This window comes from Crinia signifera, chromosome 7 (genome assembly GCF_055691185.1).
Source record: "Crinia signifera chromosome 7, ASM5569118v1, whole genome shotgun sequence".
NCBI lineage: Eukaryota > Metazoa > Chordata > Amphibia > Anura > Myobatrachidae > Crinia > Crinia signifera.
This window is the reverse complement of record NC_139223.1, coordinates 41873707-41900928: the sequence shown is the minus strand read 5'-3', so window position 1 is coordinate 41900928 and position 27222 is coordinate 41873707. Positions and strand designations below refer to the sequence as shown.

At 45.9% G+C, this 27222-nt stretch overlaps 1 protein-coding gene across 3 annotated transcripts in view; it reads right to left on the bottom strand.

The window, feature by feature from the left end:
* Positions 1 to 27222, bottom strand: part of RAB11FIP3 (RAB11 family interacting protein 3) — a 76242-nt gene that overhangs the window by 9056 nt on the left and 39964 nt on the right. For 2 of the 3 annotated variants that reach the window (XM_083152900.1, XM_083152901.1), the window contains 10 exons: positions 23512 to 23600; positions 10171 to 10319; positions 9277 to 9453; positions 8493 to 8633; positions 7534 to 7569; positions 7091 to 7181; positions 5768 to 5871; positions 2635 to 2775; positions 2375 to 2456; positions 1715 to 1852 (listed from right to left, as the gene is read on the bottom strand). In XM_083152900.1, coding sequence (XP_083009026.1) covers positions 1715 to 1852; positions 2375 to 2456; positions 2635 to 2775; positions 5768 to 5871; positions 7091 to 7181; positions 7534 to 7569; positions 8493 to 8633; positions 9277 to 9453; positions 10171 to 10319; positions 23512 to 23600 — 1148 coding nt within the window. The remainder of the gene's footprint in view (positions 1 to 1714; positions 1853 to 2374; positions 2457 to 2634; positions 2776 to 5767; positions 5872 to 7090; positions 7182 to 7533; positions 7570 to 8492; positions 8634 to 9276; positions 9454 to 10170; positions 10320 to 23511; positions 23601 to 27222) is intronic. The other variant, XM_083152902.1, reaches the window with a different exon arrangement.

Genomic DNA, 27222 nt, shown 5'->3' with positions numbered 1-27222 from the left:
TACAAAACTGTCTGTAACATGTTAGTAGTACAAACAGTAAACGTGCATTCAGAGAGAACAAAGTGGTTCTGCCAGTTTGTAACTTAATATGTTCCCTTCGCCAAGAGTAAATAATATAACATCTTATTCAATGATGAATACTGTGTATCCGGCATTGACCTAAACCATACCGCTCTGAGCGGCTCACATGGTATCTATTATCCTAATGAAGGACGTTTCTTCCTGCTGGCTGGGACACCGACATCCTGCCGCTTTTCATCTCGGTCCTGCCAGTCTAACACCATTGCAGCCTATGTTCTATGGTTTGCAAAACTTTCCAGGAGTGGGATGTGTAGAATCCCTCCCCTGGAATGGCCGCTCACAAAACTGCAGTCTGATGACCACAGCTGAGTCCTGAACCAGGAGTCATTGCATTAGCGATTACATAGCGAGCCCATATACCGGCATGTGTTTCATGTTAAACCCTGCAAATCCTTAATTTCATACTGCCATAATTATCGGTACCAAGTTCTTATAATTAAGAAATATACCATATAAAAGGCATGATCTGCATAGAAAAGTTACAAAAGAGAATAAATACTGCCACCTACTGGCTATTGGAAAAAGTGCACAATATCTGGAGAGCCTGAGAGCTCTGTATTTACAGTAGAAATGTCGGTACTTGTGTATTATCACAGCGGCAGTTATGTAGTCAGCGTAGTGTCCCTGTCATAATCAGTAGAGTGTTCCAGCGACCAGCGTAGTCAGCGTCCCTGTCCGTATCAGCGTTGTGTTACCGCGGCCAGCGTCGTCCGTACGTTTGCGGCTAACCGGAGCTTATGTAGTTAGCATAGTCAGTCAGTGGTATGCCTGACATGACAGGTGTGAATGTGTTCCTGAAACACCCCCACTATCTAAATCAGCCCGAAGTGTGGCGAGCCCCACGAAGTGACGCAATGCGCATCCTCCCGACCTGCGTCCTTTATTGTGCATGAGATGCACTTGTGCACCGCCCCCCCCCCCCCCCCTTTGTGCACGAGATGCACGCGCTACCGAACCCCTAACCCTGTCAGTCTCCCTTGCCAGGGACGCCGGGGACGGAGCTGCAGCTCGCAGGGACAGTACGGTGATCACGCAGGGCTGCCGCAGGGACACGAAGCGGACTACGCTCAAAACGTAGCGTAGCCTGCCGCTGTGATAATACACAAGTACCGAAATGTCCTTTCATATGTTAGTAATTGATAGAGCTACAGAATAAATACTAGGGTCCAGCATGTCTGGCTGTTAGAGTCATTTATATTCCCCATCACACCCCCCCGGTGCCCGTCCTACGGACTGATGCACAAAGACACATTCTCCAGAACACTTCATATAATCCCAGAGGTTCTATGAGGGCACAGACATGCTGGAAATGATTTGTGCACCCAGAGATTAGACACAGAGCAGTACAGATCCCTATCAGGTCTGTAGCCGAGTGTCGGATAAACTTCCTGGTGTATAATAATAACAACCCTCCTGTATGTAGAGCCAGGGAGAGTCAGCCACATGATGGGACATTGGTGGAGGTGATAAATGCTATGCCATAGCCAAGAGGCGATGTAATCGGAGGGACACCTAGGATGGTAAGGTAACAAAGGGCAGAGAAGAGTCATGGAGCTTGGAGAACAGAACTAGGGGAACACGGGGGGGGGGGGGGGGGGGGGGGGGGGGGGGGTGTGTGTCTGGTCACACTCACCTCCTGGCATTTCTCCTTCTCGGATAGCTGTTTGAACTTCTCCTTATTCAGTATGCCTCCCAACTTCTTGTTCTGTTCCCGGTGTTCATATAGCTGGTGCTGCAGTTCCTGCAGCTGATCCTGCAAACTGTCCCTCTCCTGCAGAAGGTTCCGGGAATGAATATCTTGGTCTTGTAAATCTCAGAATAGCCTTCTATTTCCCAAACCACTTCAGCTCTCATCGCCCAGCCCCATACACAGAGCTCTAATCATCTAGCCCCATACACAGTGCTCGCTTCATCATGCCCCATACACATAGCACACTCTATTCTGCGCCTTCCCATATACAACGCTATCTCCACCCTGTCCTATACACAGCGCTACGCTCTCCCCGCCCAGATCTCATACACGGTGCTCTCTCCACCCTGTCCTATACACAGCGCTACTCTCTCCTCCCAGATCTCATACACGGTGCTCTCTCCACCCTGTCCTATACACAGCGCTACTCTCTCCTCCCAGATCTCATACACGGTGCTCTCTCCACCCTGTCCTATACACAGCGCTACTCTCTCTCCACCCAGACCCCATACACGGGGCTCTCTCTCTGCCCCCAGCCATATGAATGACCATACATGACCCCGAATAGTAACTGGATAAGAATAAACAGAAGTTTCTGCTCACCTCTTCCAGTCTCTGCAATGTGGCCTTTCCCACCGGCTGCTGAGTCCGAAGCTCCAGGTTTTCACTCTCCAGCTCCTGAACTCTACAGAAAATAACCGAATATTGTTACAGTATAGTCCTAAAAGCTGGCATAGCGGACAGCGCCCCATAGCGATATATTCCTGATGCACGGTCAGAACATATCAGGCAGGGTTCTGTTCACACTCCATGGATCTAGCGGGGAGTAAGAACAACGCTACAGCCCAAGTTACCGAGATTACCTGGCTTTCAGAATGCTCAACTTGTAGCTGCGGTCATTCTCCATCTTGCGCAGTTCATCTCTATGTTTGCGCGTCTCTTCACTATAGACCTCGTCCGATCTTAGCTCCTGATCTTTAAGCTGTTCTTCTAGAGCATGCGCCCTGACCAGCAGAAAAAAGCGTTACGGGTGCAGATGATAAAATGGGTCAGAGTGTTCAGCCACCCAAAATATCCTAAATTGTAACCCCATTCGGCGACAGACCTCTGTAAAATTATGGGTTATGCTTACAACGGAACTTTGCAGGAACACGATCTTGTAACGGAGATTCTAACTAGAAAAGGCAAAGGGGACGGGCGCTACCTCTGCAGCAAAACCACTATATAAACAGTACTGCAATAACTGATACAAGAACAAGAGAAACAACAATATATATAGTTATGGATGTCTTGCGATGATGTAAACACTGGTGGTAGTCTCTCAAAAGATGAATGGAGAAATCTCAAAGGGGTATCTGTATCCTCATATCACAGTTCCATGCGTGGGGATCATAATACATGTAAACAAAAGGCACAGTGTCAGAAATATATTCTAAGCAAAATCGTCACTAGATTATAGACCGCACCCAAAAGAATGACAGAAAAAAAGGAGACGGACATCTCTCTCAATGTCCTTGGTACCTTTCGTGTGAAGGAAACAAAGGTGCTTACATGTACAGTAGCTTACATATAATAAAGCATGCTGAAACCCATCAAGGTTTCTTTAAGTGTATTCCAGGGCCACCACCTTTATATCATGTCAATGCGTACATGAAAAGAAATGATGCTCACACTCCAGCTTAGTGAGAAATTCTGGTGACCAAACACATCAAGGTTTCTTTATGATTATCCATAAGGCATATGTAAAAATAAGAACAAAACTTCCCATGGTGCAGAATTGTTATACATTTATTTTAATAACACAGCAGACAAATAAAAATGAAGGTTATCCTCCTACCAGACAGAGGGTGTAGGTATCACCAGCAGAAGATGACATAATGAAACCCGGGTTTCCAAAAGAGCATCTGTAAACCTCCCTGAGTCCTGGTAAGATGGATTCCCCTAAAGCGCCTCCACCATGTTTCGTCTTTCTCAAGGTGGAGCTGTTTCTGAACTGAATGGGGTTTTATACCCTAAAACCGGAAGTCGAAATTACGGGATATAAAAAACGTGCACCAGAATTTCTCAGTAAGCTGGAGTGTGAGCATCATTTCTTTTCATGTACACATTGACATGATAGAAAGGTGGTGGTCCTGAAATACATTTAAAGATACCTTGATGGGTTTCGGAATGCTTTATTATTTGTAAGCACCTTTGTTTCCTTCACACTACCAAGGACATTGAGAGAGAGACGTCAGTCTCCTTTTTTTTCTGTCACTCTTTTGGGTGCGGTCTGTAATCTAGAGACAATTTTGCTTCTAATATATTTTTGACACTGTACCTTTTTGTTTATATGTAATTATGATCCCCACGTAGGATACAGACACCCCTTTGAGATTTCTCCATTCATCTTTTGAGAGAATACCACCAGTGTCGACATCAGCGCAAGACATCCATAACTATATATTGTTGTTTCTCTAGACACCAGGGCTCAGAGGACTGTAGCCTTAGGGGTTTGTACAAGGCCAACTGTGCTCACAATAACTCACAATTATGTTTCAAACCCAGAAATTACTGAGCTTTTTGGCAGTTATGCCAAAGCTGCTCACACGTGTATCCGATATACATGGGGGTGAAATGAATACCCATTCCACGGCCCGGTAGCCAAACAACAGTATCGGTGGTCGCACTAACCCACCTTCTCATCAGGGCTCTCATCATTTTGGAAGTAAAGTCATATCACCCATGTGACCCGATGTCCAGGTCTATCTAAGGCAGGCATTCCCAACCACGGTCCTCTAGGCACACCAACAGTGTAGGTTTTAGTTATAGCTAGGCTTGAGCAGATGGGTTAATCAAAATAACTCAGGTACTAAATAACTGTGCTCAAGCCTGGATATTACTAAAACCTGCACCGTTATAGGGGGTACAGATGGAGCCAGCCACAGCTAGCCCGTCAGCGCGACATAGCCATGTCGGAGGCTGGCGGGGGCGTGGCCGGCAGATGGGGACGCGCGAGCCACTAACAAAGGCAGCGGGGACGGGGTACTTCCCTGCCCATCTCTGCTTCAGGGAGACTGGCAGGGAGCGGACAGCAGCAGGAGATGGCTGCCGGGGCTTCGATACAATGGGGCGCACATGCCTCTCATGCGAGCGCGCCCCATTATGTCGGTCTCAGGCGACATCAAAGGGTTTCAGCCTCATTCGATGTCGATTCAATCCCAATGAACGCTCCTGTCTAAGTCTTTGCAGGCAAGACTATATAGTACAGATATAGTACAGATCTAGTCCAGATATGTACTATATAGTCAAAAATCAAATGCATTTTGCTTGCCATGTGATTGGCTCCCGATTGATCGAATCAGCATCTAAAATTACAAGGCAACCGAATGACCTATCTAATGTAATGGTCAGAAACAGGAGGACAGCTAGAATTCTAAGCTTTTTTATTTCCTCCAATGCAATGGCATCTTACCAACTCAGTAAGAGTAAGCAATATTTTACTAGGTATCCAATCTCTTAACAACTGGTGCCAGGCACATGCCAACTGCACCCACGAGGGAATGTCTAGTATGGCACACTGGATGCTGGATATATCAGTGTTTCCCAAACTCGGCACTCAAGGCCCATTCACAGTCCAGACATTAGGAGAGGGATGGGTAGCCTTTGGCACTCCAGCTGTTGCTGAACTACACATCCCAGCATGCACTGCTACCATTTTGCTAGTTGGCCATGCTAAAACTGTAGCAAAGCATTCTGTGATGCAGCAGCTGAAGAGCTGAAGGTTCCCCATCCCTGCATTAGGAGACCCCTGCTTCAGCACAGGTGAATGGAGATCCTTAATGCCTTGCCTGTGATAGGCCCATGAGCACTGGGTGTTAGCAATACCAGTATAGACTGAAATCACATAATCTAAAATTCAACCCACAGAAATAATGACTATAATATGGATGTCCTAAAAGTAGGGTTCCTGGAGCCCCCGCAGTTCCGTAACTCTGGCTTGGTGCATACGCTCACCTGTGTAATAACTGTAGGTTCTCCTGTCGTAGCCGATTCTGTTGTTCCCCTGTGGTGGTTGCCTCTCGCTCCATCTCGCTCACCCTCTGCTCCAGGTACAGAACCTGCAGGACAGAAGCGATACTGAGCACTATATCTGATGAATGTGCTGTGTATACAAAGCACAGCTACATACAGCTGTCTCCAATGTGTGCTGCCCAATCACATGGGTTTACAAGGCGGTGACATCACGGAGTTCCACTTACTACTGAGTTACTAGCATTCTAGTGTGGACTGTGGCAAACCGTGGATGCAGTAGAATATAAATGGTGACCACGATAGAGGTCTTCCCCTTCTCTTCCTATTGTGTCCGCTCATATGCCCGCTAGAGTGTAAGCTCTGGTTAGCAGAGACACCTACCCCTTTCTCTTGTCTACAAAATGATATCACTACACACTGTAGTGCTGATACTCTAGGGCGCCGTGATTCATAGGAGGGAGGGAACCACTGGTTTATACTAAGGCGTAAATCATAGCTGCTAGAACTCACAGCTCTGAATAAAAGAATATGTCCACTAGTCTGCCTCCTTCACACCACTTACATTTACTGGAGAAACTAGAAGATCCTATAGAGACATTGGTGAAAAGCACAGGAGGAAGTCTGGGGTATGAAGCAATGTATTTAGGGAAGATAGCAGAAAGGTATGCACCACAGCAATAGCCTGTAGTTGTCCAAGGAAGCTCCTTATTGTATAGCCCAGGCAATCCCAACCACGGTCCTCAAGGCACACCAACAGTGCAGGTTTTCTAGCTATCAAGGCTTAAGCACAGGTGACTTCATTAGTATCTGAGGGATTCTGATTAAACCATCTGTGCTGAAGCCTGGATATCACGAAAACCTGCACTGTTGGTGTGCATTGAGGACCGTGGTTGGGAATGCCTGGTATAGCCAATGCCTACACACATTGGAGGCAGACGTCGAGTAAGCTAATCAATGACCAGTGACATCACGAGGCATTAGAGACTATGAGCCAGATGCACTAAGCTTCAAAAGTGATAAAATGGAGAGTGATAAACAGCCAGCCAATCAGCTTCTACCTGCCGTCACAGACTGTGTTTGAAAAAATGTCAGGCGGGAGCTGATTGGCTGGTTGTTTATCACTCTCCATTTGATCACTTTTGAAGCTTAGTGCATCTGGCCCTTTGTGATGTCACTATTAGGATGATTGGTTCAGCCCTGGGAATGACTTCCTCCAGTTGTGGACATCAGGGACTTTCTAGCGCCACATGTACAATCCATGATTTATCTGTTAATTAACCATTGCAGCAACATTCTCTCCTTTACCTTGTCCGTGAGGTCGGTCTCATCGCAGGCCATGTCCGCGATCTGCTGTTCCGCTGAGTCGTCTCCCAGGAAGCTGCTATGATGGAGCCTCCTAGAGAAAACAAACATGTGTAAAGTACTGGGAGGGGACAGTTCTGATAATGCGGTGATATGACGAGTACACGTCCTGTCCTGCATTTGTTGTTTCCTGATTGCCCGTGATCAGTTTTTGTGTAGTCAGGGATTCTTCTTATTTGGAAACAGCTGTCTTCTCTGTTCTGTTTGCACTGCGGAGCCTGCAGCCACGTTCTACCTGATGCCTTCGGGACATCCACTCATTAACACCTTCACAGCGAGCACCTCCGCAACATGCCTGGATTATCAATCTCAGCGCTACACAAGATCTAGAGCTTCTTTACTCTATGATGTGTGTTTGGGGACACTTCTATGCTCACCGCACTCACCGTGCCTCTTTTTTGCTAGAAGTCCTCTTGTCTGGGCTGCGGGGTAGATAAAGCGAGAATATTAGAAAAAGAGAGAGAAGAGAAAGTGCGTCTGCTTCTAGCAAATCCGCCAGACACCATACATGGAAGCAGCAAGCAGTTCAAACACGGAAAGCTCGGACAACGTAATGCTCCGCACGAGTGACCGGTGTCTCACCTGGCTAATGGGTACAATGCTCAATGCAGGTACGGTGAATAAAGTGTGACAGGTGCCAGGACAGAGATCCGCACAAGCATGGCTATTACTAATAGTAATGATCACACGGCTCTCCCTATCAGGAGATGCGCCGGGGCGATTATGGTTTCCTGCACCAGGAAATAACAGGAGGGAAGTCTGTCCAACCACAGCACTTCCCCCTCCTCCTCTCCTGACCGTCATGTCTATTATAGGCCTGGTGGAAATATTGGGTCACGGGCCCAGGAGGAGGTGAGTGAAGTTTCTGCAGCATCAGTATCCGATGTAGGACATTAGAAACACACCAGGGGTGGAGAAAAGATGTGGAGACCATGAGAGTTTAGGTACTGCTCGACATTCAGCACCAGGACAGCCTGCTCACACATGCCACAGAGCCGCGGAACCCGTTATCATGCAGGAGTTTGTTATACACATGCACAGCAACGCCACGTATAAAACAGGACCGGGAGAGGCGCAAAAGAGCTTCTATTCACTAAGGAAAATATTTCATTACTGGACCAAACGTATCCATCCAGCTTATACTAGTTATGGTGTTTCAGAAACATTACAGGGCTGCAGAGTGGCCTACAGGCATCTCAATGGACTAAAGGCAGCCCTATGATGTCCACATATAACGGTGATATGAATCAAACCTTCGAGAGAGATAAAGTTGCCTATCAACTCCCCACCAATCCCTGCTGGCGCCTCTCCCTGTCTGTAGAAGATAGCAGGCATGCAGCGTCACCTGTCCATCTCAAGGTATCGGAGACGGGTAGATAGATCTTCCAGGCGGTTGACGTGTTTGTGGCACTGGCTGCAGTAAAGCCCCCCCAGGGCTGGGCAAGGAGGGGGTGCCAGAAGTTGGCGGTCTGATATAGGTGCACCACTGGGGGGGGGGGGGGGGGGGGGGTGCAAAAATGGTTTATGAGGAATTGCGGCTAACAAAAGCACTGTAATGTATTTCAATGCATAGGACACACAGAGTATCATATGTACATGCAATCTCTATATTAATATAACTTTGTTCTCCCATTAATCTACCACTTCAATCAGTGCCGGACATAATGCCTGGAATGCAGCATCTGACCCACTATCCCCGCTACGTGCTCTTCACCCTGTTCTCCTTCCCAATCCAGTCTGGTGTTGGCATTCGCTTATCTATTGATGTGGGCCGCTGCAAAAGCCCGCCAGCTGCTGTGGAACTACACATCCTAGCATGCCCTGCCACAGTTTTGCCATTAGGGCATGCTAGAACTGTTGCATGGCATGCTGGGATGTGCTTTCCCACAGCAGCTGGGAGGGCCGCATGTTAAATACCCCTGATGTATAATAAAGGTTTACCCTGGATTCCTTTCCCAACTGCCTGCTGAGTTTTGCACAATGCTAAGGAGATCACACCTACGTTTGAGGCTGCTTACAATTTCTAACCTGTACCATAAGGCTACAGATAACATCTCTACAAAAGGGTTACAACTCCTTATCTCAGTGCATAATGAATTCTTACTCAGCATAAAGTGGTAAAGTCTCACCTGGGGGTGAGGCGACGGGAGGTCTCGTTTGTCTGGTTGAAGTCATCCTCCTCATCATCACAGTGGCTGTTGAACAGGTCTGGCTCTGCTCCTTCACCAAAATCCTCAAATTGCTCCTCCTGACCAGTGACTGTGATCACTGAAATGTCACATAGGGAAAGTTCCAGTCCCTCCGGTCTGAAAGTGAGGTGATGTGAGAGAGAGAGAGAGAGGATGAAAGGGGGTCACCAGAGTAGGTACAATACAGAGACCAGACTTCCCTCCAAACTATAGTAGTCATGTACTGTATATAGCTGTGATGTAGACCAACAATCAGTAGTATTTATTTATTTGGGGGAAAATAACTCACTTATATAATACCCCTTTTACAAGCCAGGTCGGATCCAGGATTTGCACCATTTACACTGCGGTGTCTACCCGCAATGTAAACGGTGGCGGCGGTATTTCTAGTAGACAGTAAAGAGACAGACCCCATTGTAAAAACGGCCAACTGCAGAAACTTAGAGCAGCCAATCACACTTGCAATTGCTCATCCAAGATCTGATTGGTTACTATAGGTCAGGCACAAGCTCCAGTGTGAGCAGCACTACAAGTATCAGAACATCTGGTCAGCCTTCCATTTCAGTCTGACTACAAGTATTTGGAGTTCCACCAAAGCTTCTCATGTGCTTCGGTTACTGAATCCTTCATAGGCTACCATGTTTCTCCCAGAATCCCGCACACATACACTACAGTAATAGCTGGAGCGGAATATTACCTCAGCATACAGAACAATCATTAATGTCACTGATTCCATGGAACCATCTTTATGCCTGCTTTGTGGTTTAGAAATATGGGAGCGTTACTCCGCTGCCTTGTTTTTGGGGGTCACATCACCCACGCCCGAGTACATACGTTGCTGGTGCACGCCCACGAGATCCATCGCCCTCTGTTTCAGGGTCTTCCTGGGCCGCTAGCCCTCCCGTATCCTCATCAGTGAAGGTCTCGCACTCACTGTAGGCACTCTCTGAGCCCACGTAGGCGCTGTCTGTCACTTCTGTCACCTGCAGGGGAAGGAGAGAGAGACAGGAATAATCAGTAATGGAACGAATCAATGCCTCACACCTCCTCTACCTCCCTTGGATTACCCTTTATTTGGTGGACCTGTAAATTTGCAACCCCCTTCCTTCTAGGATGTTTGATAGCGAAGTGGTTAATTCTTGACTCAACGAAAATGTTGTGTACGGTTCTGTGTAACAGGTCAATGCTCAGCATTATAGCTAACAAGAATAACAGAGTTGGGTTTATTAGTAAAGCATTCTGTGCCGGAGGGCTTCAGCTAACGGGTCACTGAGCAGCCAGAGGTCTCTGTCCTCACTCAGCAAAGTGACAGAACCCCAAGGAAGGATAAGACTCCTCTGTCCTTCCTGCTTCTATATGATACTCAGCGTAAACCTTATCAGGACAAAGTTCAGTGTAGGAGACACCGTAACACTGATGGTCTTATGTGGTGTATGCAATGCAATATAAGCTACCAGATGATTGCCGTACACTAAAGCAATGTCTGGCCTGAATGCATGAACAAAGTTCAGTATACTGCAGGCATTGCTGTTACCGTGCAGGCAATATACATAATGTAATATAAACACCTACAGACATATTCATTGATTATATTTGGACACTCTACAGGCAACTAGTCTGAAGGTGATGCACCACATACTAACAGCTTAGGGTGCATTAAAATGAACATTAATTACACACACGCTAATTTATATACACATATATACATACACAAACATATATGCGGTGACCAGTTCCGCCACACTCACAGACGATTTTATAAGAGACTACACGGAGTCAGAAACGGATATCAACGTTTCAGATTTTACATCTTTCGTCAGGATAATGGTTACCCTGAAGAAAGGTTGATATCAACGAACTGGTCACTGCATGTATGCCCTACTTGTTGGTGGCTTCATTCCAGGAGGGCACGGGGTTTTGTTTGGTGTCGACAAATAAGCACATAGACCCCCTATTAGTGTAGCGCCTAGCCTCGCATGTTGCGCCTTTGATGTACTGTTCGCAATCTGAGCCCATGTGAATGTTTAACCCATTGAGTGCCAAGCGAATTTGTCAAAATAGGTGTTAAAATTGCCAAGATATATTTTTTTTAATCATCAATTAAATTAAATTGTACAATCATCATTGTAATGTAACCTTATATAGGAAATAGAATCTTTTTTTTACACAACATTTTTTTTTTTAATTTATGTAAAAAACGTGAGCGGCGCTAGCATGTTTAGCGGGTATTTTGCGCATTTCTCACAGAGATGTTGGCACTCAAAGGGTTAAGTAAAAAAATCCAAAAACCATTCACAAAAAATTAAATAAAAATGTGAAAAACTCATGATAACCTTTTTTCAAATATTGAAAATCATTACATCATCCTGTTAGCATCCATCTATTATAGCGATCCGTAGCTGGTATCCGTATATAAGAGGCCCCACACAGTGTTGTGGAGAACAGGTAGTATTGTACACTGTGACATGACACCCCATACAGCTAGAACAGATGGAGGAGTCAGCAGGTACAGGTGATCTATATACCTTTGTATAATAGTGCACAGACACCGGACGACAGGCGTTCGGCTAATGCTAAAGCTATAGTTAGGGACCGATCCTAGCCAGTCCGCATAGAGATCTAGTTTACGGCCCCCTAGAACACCAGAGTGATGTCTGTAATCTAACAGGAGGTTCTGTGCGAACAGCTGCTTGCGGTACTCTGATCTCTCACATGCAGATCTATTTGGACACTTCCTTTCCATGTAGAGGACACAATACGGACTGCACTATATGAGTGTGTTTACACCACATCCCTCTGTGCATATACAAACAGAACACAATCAGTTGCACAGTAATAAAACCTGTAGATACTGATCAGTCTGACATATGCAAATGTGCAAGACGAGATCTGCAGGGTATCACCTGTACACACTTCCTGCGCTGTATACACCGGGTTTACTATTTAACACACTCATATTCAGGTATATATATGGCATCCGCAGTATTTGCATACAAAAAAAAAGTATAATATAAATACATATACTAAATAAAGACCATGTACTACACAACAGCATGAGCTACACACAATACAAGCTATGTAACGGCTGTGTATACCAAACAGAACAGGTGCACATCCCCCCCCCAACTCACCTGTAATGCCATTCCTACAGGGACGACTCCCTGCTCTCCTCGCACCAGCATTGCATCCCCGGACAGAGCTGTGAGTGCCCACTTATGCCATTGGTAGGGACGGAGCAGCACAAGACTTGAAGTGGGAGGAGGGCGGGGAGGGAGAGAGTCCAGGAAGCAGAAGTACAGAATAGAGCTGGCTTTTGTTTCTGACCTTGTAACCTGAAGCTGCGTCTCTGAAGTGGGAGGGAAGTAACCTGTCCTATGTCACGTGCAGCCAGGTACACACCTCCCGCCACACTGAGCCCTGAATACACTACAGCCCCTGTGTGACACCTGCAGGTGTTCTATGTAAACTGCTGCTACCAGACAACTCTACGGACTGGATCATATATGGTTTTTGGTAACATGTTTAAAAAAAGGGGCTGACTAGATGGGCCAAGTGGTTCTTATCTGCCGTCAAATTCTATGTTGCCTACTTGGGAGAATATACCGGACGCTATCTGTGAAAACTACAACTATCACAGCGGGTAACTTTCAGGCAGCAGATTTTAACGCACATTTATTTACACACAAAACAGGTTACTGGTGAGTGCCAAATATAGGGTCTGGGTGCAACTACAGTAAGAGTATAAAGCCCCACGTAATCCACACACCGGTGTTTACAGTATACCACATAAAGGGAAACCAGCGATGAAGTACAAGCTGTTCCCAAACACACAGGACCATGCAGTCACCTCCCTGCTCATAGCCACATGGGTGGCGTTACTCACAGACAATAGTCCTCTCTGCAGTTCAGATGGGAAAGAACAGTCCTACAAGTTATTATTGTATAGCTAAGCTTCTAGCGAGCCTCAATGGGATGGATATACTGACAAAGCGTAAAACTTTAGTAGCTCATAGCAATGTATACACTCACATATACACATACATAAATATACATACACTATTATTTATATTCAGGTCAGGGACATGAGATGAGAGGTGGTCTGATGGGCATTGAAGGTTCATTTAGGGTGGTCTGATGGCATGTGGGGAGCACTGAGGGGCACTGAAGGGGCATGTGAGGTTGTTTAATGCATCTATTGTGACCACACAAGGCTGTGCGTTATCTGACCTGGATGCAAACGATGTGACCAGTCAGAAATGTAGAATTTTTTTTCTAGCAGCTGCCAATCACAGAAGGACCTCCCTGCCCTCTCCAGTGTGTGTGCTCTGCTGCTGGTTATTACTGATTGGTCAGCACAAGACCCACCCCTCCATCCGGTGGTGGCGCAGAGGAGCAGCTACCTGGGAAATATAAACAAACCACCTCTCAGTCCCACAGTAAGTACCTGGTGGCTGCTCCGATGCGCAGCTACTGGGGAATTGTGATGCTCTGATTGTGATGGTTGCATGATTCCGGTGTTTGTAAAAAAAAACAATATTTTACAAACGTTCATTTAAAAAAATAAAAATACATTATATATATATATATATATATATATATATATATATATATATATATATATATATATATATATATATATGGTACTTATGTAGTAACTGGGCTGCCGATTTTGAAATCGGGTCCATCGCATCGCATCGCACCCGACCATATCGCATGCGATGCGATGCGATGGACCCGATTTTTCCATAGGATTCAATGTTAAAATGGACTGAGTCCATTTTAACATAGAATTCAATGGGAAAAGGGGTCCTTTTCATACCCCTACTATCCAAGTGGGCATGGAGTTGGATATAAACCTGTGGCGAGCGTAGCGAGCCACCGAGCCCGAAGCGTGGCGAGCGTAGCGAGCCCCGCGAGGGGACACAGAATACCGTCCGCTCGCCACGCTTCGGGCTCGGTGGCTCGCTACGCTCGCCACAGGTTTATATCCAACTCCATGCCCACTTGGATAGTAGGGGTATGAAAAGGACCCCTTTTTCCCATTGAATTCCATGTTAAAATGGACTCAGTCCATTTTAACATTGAATCCTATGGAAAAATCGGGTCATCGCATCGCATGGTCGTATGCGATGCGATGCGATATCGCATCGCATCGCATCTGATTGTATGCCTTAACTTAAGGCATACAATCAAAAAATCGGCAGCCCAGATACTACATAAGTACCATATATATATATATATATATATATATATATATATATATATATATATATATATATATATATATATATATAAATATATATATATATATATAAATAATAGTCCCGGGGGGCGGCACCCCAAGCGTAGCTGCAATGTAGGTAATGCCAAATAAGCCGGTGCCCTCCACTGACAGTGCGTAGCTGTCAATCTATAAGCTTCTCTGTGGTATCGGTGGCACTCGGAAATCAAAACACACACACCAGGCTGTGATGCCAACGTTCGAGGCTCGGCGGCCTCTTTATCAAGGTGCTCAAAGCACCTTGATAAAGAGGCCGCCGAGCCTCGAAATGGCATCACAGCCTGGTGTGTGTGTTTTGATTTCCGAGTGCCGCCGATACCATAGACATATATATATATATATATATATATATATATATATATATATATATATATATATATATATATATATATATATATATATATATATATAATTTTTGATAAATATATTTTTCTTGATCTAATTCAATCATAAACACCCCCTAACAACTTCTGAGCAGTTTGTGGGAAAAAAAATCTTTGTAAGATAAGTGGTTAATGGGCCATCATGGGGCATTTGGGGTGGTGGCGAGGTCTGGGGGTAATTAAAAAAGTATGTGAGGGGTTGACTGGGTAAGACCCTATCTCTTATATATTTAGCCAGATTGACAGCGTTATACACACATAGTTTATGCCTTAGGACACACCTCCACCCAGCGTTATACACAAACCCCCCCCCCCCAGGGATAGACCAGCATTATACACATACCCACCCCCTTGGAAAACACACACACACAGCCGCGCAAGCGGGTCTGCCTGCACCCCCCGCAAACGGGTCTGCCTGCATTTCCCCCCACCCTGCGAGCATGCACCCCCCGCGAACGGGTCTGCCCGCATTCCCTCTCCCCCGCCCTCCAGACCCTAGCCTGCTGGCCCAGCCCCAGAACGCAGAGGCCAATGCAGCCAGAAGGAGCAGTTTAGGAAAAATTAAAAAAGGGACAGTCACACAGTCAAAAGGAGACTGTCATTTATTATTTGGTGTTTGACTGGGTCTGATGTTACTTCCCCCAGCTGGGGGCCAGCTTCAGCAGGCCTGCCCAGCACAGGCCATCGTTGCCCAGCTTGCCCGGCCATAGATCACGGAGGAGCCACTGCCACCCGCACAGAACACCGCACAGGTAAGCGGCACTTATGTGGCATAATATGAAATGGGCATTATAGTGTGGGACATAATTTGTAATGGGCATTATGGTGTTAGGTATAACATGTAATGGGCATTATGGTGTGTGGCATAATGTGTAATGGGCATTTTGGCATATGGTTTACTATGTAATGACTGTGTGACATGTAATAGGCATTACGGTGTAAATATTCAGCGCACACTGTCCCTGCTTTCTCTATTTAAAAAAATATTGTCAAGCTCTGGCATAACGTGTAATGGCATGTGGTTTTGTGTGTAATTGAGGGGGGGGGGGGGGGTTGCCCTTGCTCCGGGCACTGTGGCACCTAGCTACAACATTGGGCGGGTGGTCTCCTGAGGGATCTCCTCCCAGACCTGGACTAAAGCATCCGCCAACTCCTGGTAAGTCTGTGGTGCAACGCGGCATTGGTGGATGGAGCGAGACATGATGTCCCAGATGTGCTCAATTGGATTCAGGTGTGGGGAACGGGTGGGTCAGTCCATAGCATCAATGCCTTTGTCTTGCAGGAACTGCTGACACACTCCAGCCACATGAGGTCTAGCATTATCTTGCATTAGGAGGAACCCAGGGCCAGCTGCACAAGGATATGGTCTCACAAGGGGTCTGAGGATCTCATCTCGTTACGTAATGGCAGTCAGGCTACCTCTGGCGAGCTGTGCGGCTGTGTCCCCTGGTAGTGCCTCCATGCTCTGGACACTACGCTGACAGACACCGCAAACCTTCTTGCCACAGCTCGCATTGATGTGCCATCCTGGATGAGCTGCACTACCTGAGCCACTTGTGTGGGTTGTAGACTCCGTCTCATGCTACCACTAGAGTGAAAGCACCACCAGCTTTCAAAAGTGACCAAAACACCAGCCAGAAAGCATAGGAGCTGAGAAGTGGTCTGTGGTCACCACCTGCAGAACAACTCCTTTATTTGGGGGGAGGTCTTGCTAATTGCCTATAATTTCCCCCTGTTGTGGAAATTATATGCACAACAGCATGTGAAATTGATTGTCAGTCACTGTTGCTTCCTCGTGGACAGTGTGATTTCACAGAAGTGTGATGACTTGGAGTTACATTGTGTTTAAGTGTTCCCTTTATTTCTTTGAGCAGTGTATAACACAGCAGAGTAGTGCAAACAACTCATAACATAAACCATATACAGTATGTAGCACTGTATCACGTCTAAAATGTTGCCCTTTAATTAAAAAAATATGTTCCCCTCAGTGATAAGCAAATGTATGCATGTATTTATGTACATACGTACGTACATACGTACATACACGCACACTCAACTATACATACTTACACACATGCATGGACCATATAATTACTACCTCACAACACTGAAGTCATGGGTGTGATTATCATCATGTCCTTAACTGTGCAGAGTTTGTATATTCTCCCCGTGCTTGTGTGGGTTTCCTCTGGGTACTCCGGTTTCCTCCCACAATCCAAAAATATACTGGTAGGTTAACCGTCACCAAACAAAATGAACCCTAGCGTGAATAGCGTGAATGTGTGTAGGGAATATAGATGTAAGCTCCACTGGGACAGGGACTGATGGGATTGGTGACATTTTCTATGTAAAGTGCTGTGGAATATGTGTGCGCTATATACAGAACTTGTTACACACACACACCAGTGTCTCTTCCCTATTATTCTATTATTAGCTGCTTAGAAAACGACCTTATGTGTACATCTTACAGACCTCTCTTCAAAGAAAAGGAGAAGGAACTACTGATGGTTGGATTGCACCTTGACTTGCTGTAAGAGAACCTGGCACTATGTGGGTCTGTGCTGGAACCAAGACATAGATGACAGAACCATGACCCGATGCAGACAGGTGGCATTTTGCATTACAGTGAGGGAATCACCATGGTCTTCCCCAGGAGTATTTGCACATCAATTTCTGTGTTTTCTGCAATTTATCATGAACCGCGTAAAGCAGGTCACCTGTTTGCTATTATTCTATTAAGTCACAGAAGAAAGGTCTCCAAGCTACCCAGCAATGCGGTTGTGTGGTGTGTGAATGCAAGTACCTGCCTGCTCTCCCCCGGTGATTCGCTGAGTTACATAAGAGATTCACTGATGATTTCCACTTTGGAACAGCAGAGGGCAGCAAAGGCAATGTGTGCATAATATGTAATGCTGTACAACAGGGAGGAATGTATGTCCCCAGTAGTTCCCGTTACATATCTCTCTGCAGGGGCCCCCCTGCCCTCTCTGCGGGGGCCCCACAGAGAGATATGTAATGGGAACTACTGGGGACATTTTATTTAACTGGATCTAGGGAGGCAGTGAGGCCCCGCGGAGAGGGCAGTGGGGCCCCCTGCGGGGAGGGCAGTGGGGCCCCCTGCGGGGAGGGCAGTGGGGCCCCCTGCGGGGAGGGCAGTGGGGCCCCCTGCGGGGAGGGCAGTGGGGCCCCCTGCGGGGAGGGCAGTGGGGCCCCCTGCGGGGAGGGCAGTGGGGCCCCCTGCGGGGAGGGCAGTGGGGCCCCCTGCGGGGAGGGCAGTGGGGCCCCCTGCGGAGAGGGCAGTGGGGCCCCCTGCGGAGAGGGCAGTGGGGCCCCCTGCGGAGAGGGCAGTGGGGCCCCCTGCGGAGAGGGCAGTGGGGCCCCGCTCCGGAACATTCTAGAATGCTCCGGCTGAGCCTAACAGAGGTTATAAATAAGAATGCCCAGACTGCTGTCCTCATTCTGCAGCAGCCTCTGTACAAGACAAGTCACAGTCCAGAGAAGTCGCAGCAGAAATTAATTTCGCAGTCGTTACCAACTATGGCTCTAAACTGGTTCCGGGGTTTATATGAAGACTTTCAAAGCTTCAGACGCCTGCGAAAGTTTCGCAGAGAAAATCCCCCGAATATACAGGAAGAGCTGCCAACCGTCTCAGTGGGCAAAGAGACGTTTGAATTTATCAATGGCAGTTGGGCCAAAAAACACATTGCCCATGACAGTGCGAAATGTGACCGACAGATAGAATACCTGTCAAATGTAAATAATACTTTACAAGACAAAAACCATACATTGAAAAAGAAAAATCGTAAATTAAAAAAACAACTAAAGAAAGCACTTAAAGCGCAATCAGAGACCATAAACTCTCTGACCAATTCCTATCCTTAAAGTGCCTCTGCCCCCGAACACAATCTATGCTGTGCTTAGCTATGCTATGCTAAGACTATGGTCTTAGTATAGCTTAGCTAAGCACAGCATAGAATAGCATAGTCTTAACATAATCTTAGCTAAGAGTATCTATGCTATTCTATGCTATGCTGTGCTTAGCTATGTTATGCTAAGACCATGGTCTTAGTATAGCTTAGCTAAGCACAGCACAGTCTCCCCCCTCCTGCATGCCTATGACCCCGAACACAATCTATGCTGTGCTTAGCTATGCTATGCTAAGACTATGGTCTTAGTATAGCTTAGCTAAGCACAGCATAGAATAGCATAGTCTTAACATAATCTTAGCTAAGAGTATCTATGCTATTCTATGCTATGCTGTGCTTAGTTATGCTATGCTAAGACCATGGTCTTAGTATAGCTTAGCTAAGCAAAGCACAGTCTCCCCCCTCCTGCCAAAAAATAAAAATAAAAAAAAAAATACTCCCCTCCCCCTTCCCCTCCCACCTGATGAGGTCACCTTGACGTGGTAGGTGGGCTCACATTATTGTGCTAAGAACCTCAATGTCCCCCATGTTAATGTTATTGGTCTCTTTACTTAATGTGCATTTTCTTTCTTTTCTGGCTGAGCTCTGCTTTTAAACCCTCAGTGCCATTTTTATGACATCATATGACATTGTGACATCAGTATGATATTATAGGTAATGTATCCTCATACAGGGTTTGTCCTGGGGTTTGGAAACTAACTGATTTCCGCTGTTATATATATAATATCCTGTCACTCATCCCCAGCATCTCAGACACCACCTGACAGGACAGGAACCTCCATTGATAGGAAACAAGCTCAAGGTCATTATTTTTAGGGTAGCCAATCGCCAAGTCTGCAGGCGAATCCAAGTGAGGCAAGATACTTACCTCCTGCGGGTATCTGTACCCTAGAAGGCTGGGTATATATGAGAAAACAACAGGTTTTAGGAGACGTATCTGGAGGATGTTAATGACAGCAGCGGTTATGATGTCTGTGTCCTGGGTTAGTGAGAGAAGTAACAGCAAAGCATTGGTATACAGTAGGCAGTTACCATTGTGACATCACAAATACTCAGAAAGAGCCAGTGTGTGACAAACTGGCAGTACAAAGTAGCTGACAGCAGCTGGGAGTGCTCTGTGTAGGGAGGCAGGGTGAGTGTGACATCACAATGACAATGACATCACAATGCATTCAGGTGTCTGGTACCGATGGCTGTATGGCCTATGCTTAGGAGATGGAAGAACACTTTAAAATATCTAAGAAACAAACAAAAAAAAAAACACTGCACATGTGGTACAGCCGATGGTGCTTAGGTGGGAACAGTTTGGGAACCACTAGCTTAGGGGTTAAGTCAGACTTCAGACTTGATCTCGGTTGTGCAATTTTGCAATCCGTTCAATTATGGAATGACTGTGCATGCCTATGACTCGTAGCACGTATGGGCAAGGCCAAATAGTGGTCAAAATAGTGTATAGATCTAATCACAATCCCCTTGCAATTTACATAACAGGATGCCGGAGTTTGTGGGTGGTAACCGGCTGTTTTCTGGGTGTGTCAGGAAAAATGCAGCTGTGTCCAGACGGTTTATGGGAGTGTCTGTGACATCAGCGCCGGCTGATTGGCCTGATTACAGTATGTGAAGGAGAATTCACCAGGAATAATCAGGCGCTTTTAGCAGGAGTTGGATTTCTAAATAAGCAGCTGCGCAAACGAGGGGGTAGTCAATCCCCACAAAGGTAAAAACAACAGCAATCACGCACAAGGCATGTGAGCAGCGCTACAACATTGAGGACTATGTATGGAAAAATTAATTTTACCTTTACTGTAAATTGGACCACATAGAGCATGGGTCTTCAAACTGTGGCCCTTCAGATGTTGTGGAACTACAAATCCCAGCATGCCTTGCCACAGTTTTGACACTCCCTTATAGCAAAACTGTGGCAAGGCATGCTGGGATTTGTAGTTCCACAACATCTGGAGGGCCACAGTTTGAAGACCCATGACATAAGAGTATATATAAAAACATTGTAAAACAAACATATTAAAAATAAATATATATTAATAAAGCGATTGGCAATGACACATCACAGGACTGGTGGTTGAATGGGGGGGGGGGGGGAAAGGCCCGGGTGGAAGATGGACTGGCAAGGTAAGTGCACTTTACCGGCAGGATTTGTGAATGTTGTTGATGGGAAGCTCAGTTTTTTGTACTCCGATGAGTGTCCTCACTAGTGTTGCGGCACTGTGGGCTGTCGCTGGAGGTGGTGTTAAGGCTTCCGCATGTAGGGACCACTATACTCACAGGCAAGTGGCTAGATGGTGGATAAAGCCACTGGAGGGGTCCAGAGAGCGGAGTGGAGCAACAAGGGGGAAAGGAGTGTTTCCAGTAGCTGGGGCCAAAGTGTCCACAACGGGCTGAAGTCCTACAAGTAAAAGTCCTGGATGTGTGGAGGCACTTGACGCGTTCCACTGCCAACGGCAGCTTTAGCAAAGGTGCAGTTGGCAGTGAAACGCATCAAGTACCTCCACACATCCAGGACTTTTACTAAAAAAGCTGCTGATGTCAGGTGGCACCTCTGGAGCCATTTCTAGATTCTATGCAGACCTTTTAACCTCATACCATGAGCAAGACCTACCCCACCTCAAAGAACTATGGGAGATAGATGTTGGTCCCATTTCCAAGTAAGACTGGGAGATGGCTTTGGGTAGCCCTCGCATATCAACTACATCCTCTAGATTCCAACAGATACAGATGTACATACTACATAGAGTATACTTTACTCCTATTAGACTATTCAAGATGGGGGGTAGGTCGGATTCAAGATGTCCCAAATGTGCCTCATTGGATGGCACCTTATATGGGACTGCCCTGCGGTGTCGGCATTCTGGCAGGAAGTAATACGCACAATGGTGGCCACGAGTATCCCCAGGGCCGTTTTCAATTCAAGGCTCTGTCTGTTAGCTGTTTGGGCGGAAGATACACTAGATCAGTGGTAGCCAACCCTAGCCCTCGAGAGCTACCAACAGTTCACATTTTCCAGACAACCTAGCTGCTGCACAGCTGCACTCATTAATCACTGACACATTTTAAAAGATCCACAGATGGAGCTAATTAGCTCACTTGTGATTCTGTGAGGAGAGCTGCAAAACATGCACTGTTGGTAGCTCTCGAGGACTAGGGTTGGCTACCCCAGCACTAGATAAACCAACTCAAAGCTATGTTATTCATTTATGCACCCTGTTAAAAATATGTATTGCCAGATCATGGTTGGCCCCAAATGGCCCTACCCTGAGAGAATGGATGTCCATGACTAATGAAGTGGTACGCAACTAAAAATTTGTATATCTTTCTAGAGGATCAGAAAATAAATACTATACCATTTGGAGCAAATGGATTGACTCCCCCTTCATGCATCAGTGCACAGATAAATATGTTGACCCCCACTGGGTCGCTCTAATTCCTCAACATTGTTGGCCTACGACGACTCCCCACCTCCCCGTTAGACGTGCATGTGTGCACGTTTATATGCATGTATGCAGTTCTCGTGTGGCGTTCCCCAGCAAACGGCGGGGGGTGCTCGCTAGGTTTTAGCCGCATAAATAAACAAATATATTTTGACATAGTCAGACTGCAGAGAGAGCACCGCAATAACTGAAAATGTTTTAAGACATGTTTCTTTCTTATATATATTTATGCACATGTTTAAAATCATACTACGTAATTTGCATATACATGTACCTTATGCAACTGTAAATATGTTAAATAAGCAATATATCGTACAAGTCCATGACCTTATCTGTTAATTGTTGTATGTAAAGCACTTTAAAAATTTTAATAAAAATTTATTGAATAAAAAAAAAAAAAAACCATAGCGTAAATCCGGCGGGTTTCCCTGCATACCAAAATACGGTAACCCCCCCCCCCCCCGATAATCGGGTTTTTCCGGCATTTTTGGTTTAGTGCATCCCATCCTAAAGCCTTATCTTTTTGAAGTGAAGTACCGCCAGTGACCACTAGAGGCCACTTGATGGACTAGATCAGTGGTTCCCAACCCTGGTCCTCAAGTACCCCCAACAGTGCACGTTTTCCAGATCTCCACACAGAATCACAGGTGACATAATAAGCTCCACCTGTGGATCTTTTAAAATGTGTCTGAATAATGAGTGCACCTGCTAGGTGAGATAGAAAACGTGCACTGTTGGGGGTACTTGAGGACCAGGGTTGGGAACCACTGGACTAGATTACTCCTTAACAGAAAGCAATAGCAAAATTATCTGATTTTAAACTTGCTGTTTATGGAGAGGGGGAGCTGTGAAGACACAGAGGTAGGAGCAGATAGGGATTAAGACGCCATTTTGACTGGCTTCTAACTACTTATAACCATAATGTTTCCCATCACGGTATGTTAGGAATGTGTCACTTTTACATAAAATTACTATAATGGCGTCCTAATAAAACCTGGAAATGATACACAGCCCCCAGTTTATGCCAGATTAAATGTGACGCTGAAACGACACAGTCGGCCATTGCATTAGTTGAATACTTATTGGTACGAACGTCACAGAAAAGCTTAAAAAACCACCTCTTCCACTCTAAGGCTCACCTCAAACGCCACCAGGTCATCAAAATCCACGGAGCAGGCAGGTTCCTCCTCTGACGGGTATCCCAGATCATACAGCTGCATGTCCAGATCTATGGGGGAAAATCAGAGGCACAGTGGTGGTCAGCAGGCTGGGTGGATCGCTTGTTTTCATTTATCAAGAACCATTACCGGATCTACCTTTTTACTTCACAGCCCACAGTTCAACACTAAGGGCCTAATTCAGACCTGATCACACAGTTGCAAATTAGTACACATGCGCAAAGCCATCCTGCGATGAAATACAGCTACTTGTTTTGATCGCTGGTCGTTTGAAAGTTGATTATAGCTGGATTACAAATGGATTTGCAGGCTCTAAAAGCAGATGGTAAATCATGTGCAATTTTAGCATTGCCTACCCACTGCAGAAATAGTTATTTTGTCAGTCAGGCAGATATTTAGGAAAGAATAGAATGTCGGTCCAGCATAGTAAGTAAGTTTAATTTATATAGCGCACTTTCTCCAACAGGACTCAAGGCGCTTACAAAATGGCTGCCTCATCTGTACTGATCTCACTTTATCCTAGAAAGTGTACCGGCAATATTGGAAATAAAATATGAATAATTTTATTACCATAAAGAGACCGTCTTATCTGTAGTCTACAACAAAATGGCTGCCTCATCTGTACTGATCTCAATTTATCCTAGAAAGTGTACCGGCAATATTGGAAAGTAAAATATGAATAATTTTATTACCATAAGAGACCGTCTTCTCTGTAGTCTACAACAAAATGGCTGCCTCCTTCACTTTGGGGGAAATTTACTAAGATGGAAGTTCTATTTCAAATGGGATGTTGCTATGGGCAACCAATCATAATCTACTTTTTTATTTATTTAGTAACTTCTAGAATATTATAGATAGCATCCGGTTGGTTTCCCATAGCAACATCCCATGTGATATAGAACTCCCATTTTAGTAGATATCCCCCTTGTGTTTAGGCTACAGGCGTCCTCTAATAATCAGGTCTCTTTATGTTACCAAAACATTAAGATTTTACCTCAGTGTTTTGTATTTATTATGTTTTTTAATGTCATTGTTTAAAGCAGATTGTGCAATGCAGTCGCTTTGCTGCAACATTTGCTTGGCGTCCTGATAATACTTCCCTGAAAATGTTTAATGACCACACAGAAATGCCGTCACTGCCAGGTGACTCCAGTACCGGCTATTCCCTGGCAGAACTGCAGCTTTTATTAACCAGCAACCACCACAATAATCCCCATAAATACAGTGGCTGAAGCGGAGTGAGAATTGTGGGTGTTGTATTCCTACATTCCTGCCCAGAACCACACATATAGCATTGCCTTTTTGTAGCCATTTACGATAAGTAATGTTTAATTATGTAACAATAATAAGACAAGAGGAAATCTAATGAACCTCTAAAAAAAAGAGAAGTGGACAAATGGTGTGCAGCAGCCAATCGCCTTCTTCCTATCATTTTATACATACTTTATAAATGCTAGGTAGAAGCCGATTGCCCAATTTGGGACAATATTTTGTGAGGTGCTGCAGAAACCAAACCTGTTATTACAGTCTATGTGAGGGCTGGGCAGAGCGCAGCAGAATGCAAGGTTTGTTAGAGGCTCAGGAATAAAAACATTGGGATCTACCTAAAATTTCCAAAACTGGAGCCAGCAATAATATTTCCTGACATACACTGTGCAGGCCGTCTAATCCCGGGTATAAGGAAACTTTACCTCAAGAGAATGTGCTAAAAGGCTGCCAGGTAAGAGAAGTGCATTATGGGATATATTGCCAAGCCTCATTTAATGGTGCAAGAGTTTTTCATGATTTAAAGGGAAAAAAAATCACTTGTCTATACTTTGCCATCCCCAGTGGGCATAAATATTTGATTGTGTCGATATAATGAATGTCGACATTTTTGATGTGCGAACTTCTGACTGTTGACCTAACTGTTGACCGTTGACCTAACAACCCATATCCGGCCAAGCGGCGGTATGGTATTATTGCCCTAGTTCATGTTGGTACACAATGGCTGATGTTCACACAACGGAGCGATTATCAGTAGACTATGCCCGTGCTGCGGCAGCAATGCATCAAGGCGCTACTGCCATCCCGCTAACAATGAGGAGGGTAGTGTTTGGGAAAACACAGGCGTGTCATGGACGGTTTCTAGGTGTGCATCTGCTGCAGGCTGCAAGCTCGTATGTGTTAGGTGTCTGCGTTACCACTTCCGTGCCCAGTTTGCATAGCCATAGGCCAGCCCTTAACTGCGATGTTCCTATTTTCACATATAGGCAGCTAATGTGAACGCAATAGCGAATGAGGATGTGACGGCTCTGATGGGTGTCTATGTTCATTCCTGGGCAATAAGCTGCACCATAGCCCATACAGCTTATAAATTTAGCATTGCTTTCCAAACATGAATTAAGCCCATGTGCGGTGGGCCGAATACTTACAACTTACAAATGCTGGGCATCTTAAACCACTGGGGGGCAAAGTGGGCATAGTTGAAAAGATTGCATGGTATGCCAGTTAAGGGCATGCTTGGAGGCTGGGTGTTTTGTGTGTATTCCAGAGGTTGGGAGTAGGCCAGAAGAAATCCTGAAGGTAAGAATGGGAGGTGGTGACCAGTGAGGCAACACTCAATTGCAGAGCGAAACTGACGGAAGAGAGTGTGACTGCACATCAAGGCTGGGAGTGCAAAGAGAAGCAGGGTGGATGAGAGCTCTGTAGATGAGACCGCAATTTCCCGGGTCCTACCCTGGATTCTGGTGTAAAAGTGGTTCTGGAAAGTGAAAAATACCCCAGAAGCTCAGATCAGCTCTGTTTTTCAAATATACTGGGTTAGGAGCGTTTCCACTACCCTTTAACCCAGTAGCATCCTGGGTCCAACCCTGGTAACTACCTGGGCTGGATTGCAGGGGAATCCAAACCGGGTTATTAGACGAGAGCATTTCCACTAGCAGAAACCCCGTGTTGATGCTCGTCCCCACGGAAATTACTGGGTTATTTCTTTCAGTGGAAAATGGGTATGAATCTGATTATAAGCTGGACAGAGACCCAGTGACCAGCAGAGGGAGATAGCAGAGATAGGCTGATGAGAGAGAGGAATCTGGTAGAAGCAGGGTTAAGGATGAATTGCACATGGGCGAGGCGGGAAGAAGTTTGGCATGTCAGAGAGGTAGATTACAGAAATCTAAATGGTTGAAGATAAAGACAGAGGGCCAGATGCACTTTGCTTCAAAAGTGATTAAATGGAGAGTGATAGCCAGCCAATCAGACATTTTTCAAACACAAGGTGGGGGGGGGGGGGGGGGGGGGGGGATGAAGGGGTTGATAAAGAGATAAATGTCCAGCCATCATTCACCTGCTAACTGCCATGTTACAGGCTGTGGGGGAGATTCTCTAAGAATCTCCGCCCCCCTTCGCATATTTAATTATCGCATATACTGTAACATATGCAATAATTAAGGCAAAGGACAGCTCTTGCGTTAAGAGCTGTCCTTTGTGGTGAGAGTCGCCGGGTCCCAGCAGGTCCCGGCGGCTCTCCCCTCCCTCCCACACCCGGCGCTGCTGCTGCTGCGCCGGACTCTCCTCCTCCCTGCACCCGGAAGAGGATCAGTGCAGGGAGGAAGTCACAGGTCCGGGGAGCACTGCGCTGTGCTGCCCGGACACAGGTGAGGGGGGAGGGGGCGATGCGGGGCGGCGGGGGGT